Raw genomic sequence first — 6,556 nt, 5'->3', positions numbered from 1 at the left:
TTTTTGCTGGCATGAACTCTTCTATCTGTCTCTCCCTCCTCAACCGTACTGGCTGCTGACATTCCAAATAAATTCCAGGCCAAAGTAGAGCAGAAGGCATATGCCAGCCACAAGGGTCATGTTTAAAGAAAGGTGTCTCGCCGCACATGAAACTATCAGATTTATATAAGCAGTCACCGACTCCTAAAAGGCTTCTATTAAATCCACAGAGGAGCTTTTCACCTTCCATCTGACACCTGCAACTATGACCGGCGCGTCGGAGTCCAGTTCACAGACAGGTCATTGTATGATTAACCACTCGATTAACCTTTACTGACAGTAATCCAGCTGAGAAATTATTATTGAACCAGCAGGGCACCATCATCCTCATTCACGTATAGCAACATCAACAAAAGCATTTGCTGAATTATCCTGTTCACGCTGCACAAACCTATAGAATGGAATAGAATAGAATACACACATTTGACAGATTTCTTTTACTTCAACTCAGTCTAAATCAGTGATCCATGAAAGTATGGAAAATATGTACGTATTTGCATTTGTAAATGTGTTCTGACATCTCTGTTGTTTGTTTGCCTGAACATACTGTATACGTACAGTATGCTGGCAAGTTGTCAAGATTCCGCCTGGTTTACATTACAGTAGCTGGAATGAAACAATATAATGTACGTGTAGCTTTCCACTGCACCAGAAGGTCAAAATAATGCCAACAGCAGGCACACAATACAAGAAAAGCAGTAGAAGGAGGACATGGGTCAGCGGTGGCCCGAAAGGTTATTTTTACCCTGGGGCCTTTAAAATGAAATATAAGCACCGGGGGAAACATAACATACATTATGCAAGCAAACAGTCATTAAAATATGCAAAGTAAGGGTGGCGTTTAGAGCTGCTGCTCAGCCTCATAACTTCACTTTTAATGTGAGGCCGTGCCACTTAAGCTGCTCACAGTGTCCGACAAACAAATAAGTCCAGCTTTCAGGAGAGCTATCACACTCGCTAAAGTCTCTCACAGCGTGTCAAAATCAAAATTAAACGACCCCGTTGCTGTGAGAGGCTGAAACGAGCGTTTCACTGAAATATTCAGAAAGGGCATGGGGAAGATGGATGTCTCCTGGTGTCCCTCTCTGATGGTGGGGTAGCTGGCAGGTGAGTGATGGAGAGCTTACACCTGGCAAGAAACTTGACCCTCGGGGGGACATGAGGAGGAGAAGGGGGTAATAAAAGGGAGAGTGTGTGAGAGGATGAAGAGGTGGGCGTAGAACAGGGACACAAGATGCAATATATATATCTGGGTGTATACGTGTGTGTGTGGGGTGTGAGAGGGAATGTATGTATGTGTGTGTGTGTGTGTGTGTGTGTGTGTGTGTGTGTGTGTGTGTGTGTGTGTATTTTCTCCATAATAGCTCGTAATAAATTCTTTTACAACCGAACACGCGTTGTCATCATATGGTTCTTGAAGTCTTCCAAAGGGGAAGCCATTGCTGCCCTCTGGAGGCCTGAAAAGTAACTGCACAGGATAAACGTCAAACATGATACACGGGAGACCCTCGCTATTCGCGGGGAATAGTGCCTGATAAAATCGAATAAAGTCAAAACGAAACAAAAAGTAACGATGAAAATAAAATCCAAGAAAAAAAAATCCCAAACTATTATAAACTTGGAACATGGTGCAGGAGGTGGGCACTGATGAAGGTTTCATTTTCTACAAATAATGTATTTTTCTATATACTATTTGCCAGAAACTCACAGTGACAGCCTGAACGGTCAAATGCCTTCCACTAGAGAGTAGAAGGTACAATAAAACTGGATCCACTCCTTTCAATTCATACAACAGAATCATAGCTTCGTTTTCAACTTTAGCAGACCAGTATTCACAGTCAATGACTTTGAGGGAAAATGAAGATCAACGTGACTTCGATGAATATGGTTTTTAATTCCTCTTTTACTTTGTCTTATTTTATTCTTTGACTTTTTTAAAATTTTGTGCAGTTTGTAATTTGAAATACATAAATGCCGTGACTCACCAGTCTTACCAGTTAATATCCATCGGATTTTTAATTTGCTTATCCTCACGAATATATACTGTAGTAAGTTTTTTAAATTGATTTATGTATTTTTTATGACCATGTATAGTAAGACTTATTTATTTATTTATTATGATTTTTTTTTTTGAGCGACCATGTATAGTCAGGCTTTTTTTTTTTTTTTTTTAATTGCGACCATGTATAGTAAGCCGTTTTTTTTTTAATGACCAGGTGTAGAGTAAGGTGTTTTTTTTTTTTGGTTCGTTTTTTTTTTCCTTTACGACCATGTAGAGCAAGGCTTTTTTTTTTAACTACCATGTACAGTAAGGCGTTTTTTTAATGGCTGTGGAGTGTTCCATTAGCCTACCATGCATATTTTTGGAACGTTGGAGGAAACCGGAGAAAATCCACATGTAAACTCCACAATGGAAGGCCGGAGCCATAATTGAACCCTGGCACCGCTGCACTGTGAGGTGGACTTGCTCAACCAGTCATCCACAGTGTCTCCTGGTTCCCAGTCTCATTCTTGAAATATTTAAAAATACAGGATACATTGCCATCAGGTGGTGAAAATTACAAATTGCAACCTTTCCAAGCATCCACAGTGGCCTTTACTGAAGGAAAACCAGGCAACTCCTGGAGTTTGTAAGCCATCATCCCAACAATCACACTGCTGGACAGTGGGAGGAATGATTCGGCTCCCATTATGAGAAGTGATCGGTGTGGCACGTATAGTGAACCAGGGTTCAGATAGGTTAAAATAATTTGGGATTTTTAATTATATATAATATGTCGTTTTTATTTAGTTTTGACTTGTTTTTATTTTAATTCATTGAATTATAATTCGTTTTTTAAAGCAGGTTTGTTAGTTTTCAACTTTTTAAAAATGCTTGCCTTGTTTAATTTTTATTAGTTTTAGTATTAGTTTGGAGGTTTTGTTGAGTGCAAGAAAAGGAAAAAAAAAGTTTGTAAGCATTGTGGAAGAAAGTAAAGTCAATTTAAATTCACAAGTGGCTATTTGACGTTCCATCTTTTGAATGGACTAGCAATACCATCATAAATACAGATCTCATGTATGGTATAAATTGAAAAATATATTTTTGGTTTAGTTGAATGAATAGTTCTCATGAACTATTATAACACTGCAGGGAACACGTCGCTAAAATCAAATATCCACCACATCCGCACCGGGTCAACAATGCCGATCAGAAGCTAGCGCTGTTAGCAGGACCGCGCTATTTGTACAGCAACAACAACAAAAAAAATATCCCTTCCAGTTTAGTAAACCACATACAGCTTACACAAATAAACGCAAATATTTTACAAAATATCAAATTTATTCAGGTTATAAAAGTCTGCTTTTTCTTTTTACATGCACACCCACACGATCACCATTAAATACTGCCCAATAATTTGTTGTTGTTGTTTTTTTTCTCTCTCTCCGCAACTTGAATCACAAAGATAGCACATACGGTGGAATATACATCTGATTTCGAAAGACACTATGAGAATGTTCATGATTTTTTTTTTTTGTCAACTCAGTGCACTGATAAAAGGCTGTCACAAAATCAAGTAGAAACATTACAAAATGATCAACAGATGGAGTAAAAAATAACAACAGCGTTCACGCCAAAAACACCCATACATAATTGTATTATTAGAACTCTTATTGTTTATACTTTGAGATGGAACAAATCAATCGGCGTCGCTATTAGTAAATGAATAAATATTTCACGATGAATTGACCTTTGTTTGGATCTTGAGATAAATACACTTGAATGTTGTATTTTGCACTGAAACATTTATGACTGGGTATGAAACATCCCCTCCTTTTTTTTTTAAATCATTATTATTTGTCAATGGTTATGATGAGTATATTTATGAATCACTTGCCTTATTTTTTATGTCTGTGTCTATGCTGCTGTCAAAAAGCAGTATGCACAGTAAGTATGTTTTTCTTTTGGACACAAAATACAGTAGCCTCTGAGTTACATTGTGGAGGATTAATCACTTCCAAATTCAGACATCTTGAAAAAAAAAAAAAAAAAAAGCATTTCAAAGGTCTCACTTAGTACTAGTTTAAAAATTTGATTTCCGTTTGTTTTTAAGTATACAAAAATGATTTTACGCAACAAAAGTTACTATTGGTAATAATTTTGCTCCGGGGCTCTACCATCCGGTCATTAAGTGTAAATTACTTTCACGTCACTGTGTGACAAATCCAGCGACATTACCAGAAGCTTTTGTAGCCAAGGCAATGAATATTGTATATGCGCTCAGTGTTATATAACATCAGGTATTGAAATCACCATGGTCTGAGCATTTTAGTGAGAGGAACACATTTGCACAAGCGCTGCACAAAAAAAATAAATAAATAAAAATACGAGAGGTCTCCACTATCCGTCACCGTGACAATGGCAGAGACTTGTATTATTATTATTTTTATTATTATTATTATTAAAAAGCAGTGAGCCACCCAATGTGATATTTTTTTTCCAGTTCCACCTGCACTTTTTGATCACTGCAATAAAGAAATAAGTACAAATACATGATCTGTACATGCTGTAAATATCAGCTTGAAAACGCCTACTTGTGTAAAAAAGTATGTCAAACGTTGCCTCGGCAACGCGCGGCTGTCTGGAAGAAATCCGATCCGATAATATATATATATATATATATATATATATATATATATATTTTTTTTATAGTCACACAACCAACTTTTTTGATTTGTCGCTTTAACTAGGTTTGAACGTGGCTCTCTGCTTCTTTTATAGATATTCTATTCATATGATGACAAATAAGTGTATGATTGTTACGTCACGTGACGTGAGCTCTCGATTTTAAGAGATGAAAAAAAAATGAATAAAAATAAAAAAAGACATGCAAGACATGAGTGCATCACATCCAACAAATGTGATTTTCCATCCAACGGTCATATAACTGTGCAACAAAAAGACATTTTGCATTGAACATGGCACCCCTTCCTTTGCCATCAAAAACAATTGTGTCCAAACATCAATGTACTGTGATAATGTATTGAGGCTAAATGAATACAATGATGTCATTGTACGAATAATTATGAACCCAACTGATGTGATTTGACTTTCAAGGAGAAAACAAAAAAAATTAACTCCAACAAGGAATGTCACACTTTTGCTGTTTTTTGGAAAAGGCCACTGAGAGGCTCGCCTGGTGCTCCAAAAGCTCTTTTTGAATGAAAGCTTCATGATTTCAATCCATTTCTGATCAATCTTTCCCGACCACATATACTTCCGCCGGTAGATGATATTGCACTGAATAAAACCTTTGGATTCTATTTTCGTAGACGGTTCACCTACGCCTTGGCACAAATGATGGCACGTTTCGTTTGGAAGAAACTCTCTGAACCGTTGAGCCTTGATTATTATTTTCACTAGCATCGTTATTATACTCTTTCAAATCATCCAATTACTCGACACAGCTATGGGGGTTGCAATCTCCAAGTCAAAGTCAGCCATGTCAAAAAGAGCCACTTTAATTGCCCGTGATTGAAGTCGAGGGTGACCACACCCACAGCGGTGCAGCCCTCCGCCAACTTCTGCGCTCTGTATTCACGCCGGTTGGCAAAAATAGATGCACTTGCATTAGCGGCAAGTATCACCTCCGGATTTGTCTTTTTCAACCTGTTCACATCCGAAACATACTGCACAAAGTATGTAACCATTTCCAGGTACCCTGTATGAGAGAATGTAATCGTTTCTACAACAAAAAAGATTCAACTCGACATTATGAAAACAATCTCTTGATTTAAAATACATCACAGTCATGTTTTTTTTGGGGTGTGTTTTTTTTTTTTGTGGTCGCTTCCATCTTGATTTATGGCACTACACAAAACGTCATTGATTTGGATCACAGAGGAACTGAACCATATTCAGTCTGGCTCATCCAGTCCTGGAGAAAACATCAGAAAGTGGAGTGGCTACGCTGTACATGTCGGCTTTTATTTGGCAGGAGACAGTCGCTTGAGTAGCTTCTTGCCCTTGGAGAGGAGTCCTTTCTTCTTCTTGTTGGCTAAATCTTGAGGGTTGCCGGTGTCCAGGGGAAGGCTGGGGATTCTCCTTGTCGGACTGAGTGGTCTCATGGTGCCCGGCAGCAGCGGACGAACGATTGGGGACGGCGCGCGTACGGGTGTCACGTCGTTATCGACGCGGGTTTCCGGGGTGATCTGAGGAGAGAGGCGATGGGGAAGGAAGCAAGGAAGTGTTGGACGGTAGAATGTTGTTTCCTTGGGAGCACAAGTTGATACCTATAGGTAGTGATCCTTTTAAGACACATTTGCCATATTTACAGAAATATACAGAGTACACATTGGAGGGTCAGGTCTATGGTATCCGTCACCCGTTCATTGTCTATATTTGTCACTGGAGCCAATTCCGGCTGACAAAGAGGTGGGGTACACCCTGGACGAGTCGCAACCAATCACACTCACATTCAGTTGTGGACGATTTAGAGTTTGAAAATGAAGCTAACATGCTTGTGATTTGTAACGG

At 38.6% G+C, this 6,556-nt stretch overlaps 1 protein-coding gene and 1 long non-coding RNA gene across 7 annotated transcripts in view; both read right to left on the bottom strand.

Moving 5' to 3' along the window:
* Positions 1-3,449: 3,449 nt before the first annotated feature.
* On the bottom strand, positions 3,450-4,394 carry LOC109523424 (uncharacterized). Its single transcript, XR_002169759.1, has 2 exons — positions 4,365-4,394; positions 3,450-4,091 (listed from the first exon to the last, which is right to left on the bottom strand). It is a non-coding gene; the product is annotated as an uncharacterized LOC109523424 (long non-coding RNA).
* Positions 4,395-5,845: 1,451 nt separating this feature from the next.
* The window catches only part of LOC109523449 (RIMS-binding protein 2-like), a 41,671-nt gene continuing 40,960 nt past the window's right edge, over positions 5,846-6,556 (bottom strand). For all 6 annotated transcript variants that reach the window (XM_019882618.1, XM_019882621.1, XM_019882620.1 and 3 more), the window contains one exon: positions 5,846-6,231. In XM_019882618.1, the coding sequence (XP_019738177.1) occupies positions 6,007-6,231 (225 nt within the window). In that variant the 3' untranslated portion in view covers positions 5,846-6,006. The remainder of the gene's footprint in view (positions 6,232-6,556) is intronic.

The sequence above is a fragment of the Hippocampus comes genome, unplaced genomic scaffold, assembly GCF_001891065.2.
Source record: "Hippocampus comes isolate QL1 unplaced genomic scaffold, H_comes_QL1_v1.1 scaffold437, whole genome shotgun sequence".
Lineage (NCBI taxonomy): Eukaryota > Metazoa > Chordata > Actinopteri > Syngnathiformes > Syngnathidae > Hippocampus > Hippocampus comes.
Note: the sequence above shows the minus strand (reverse complement) of the source record. Positions and strands in the feature narration are given on the sequence as shown.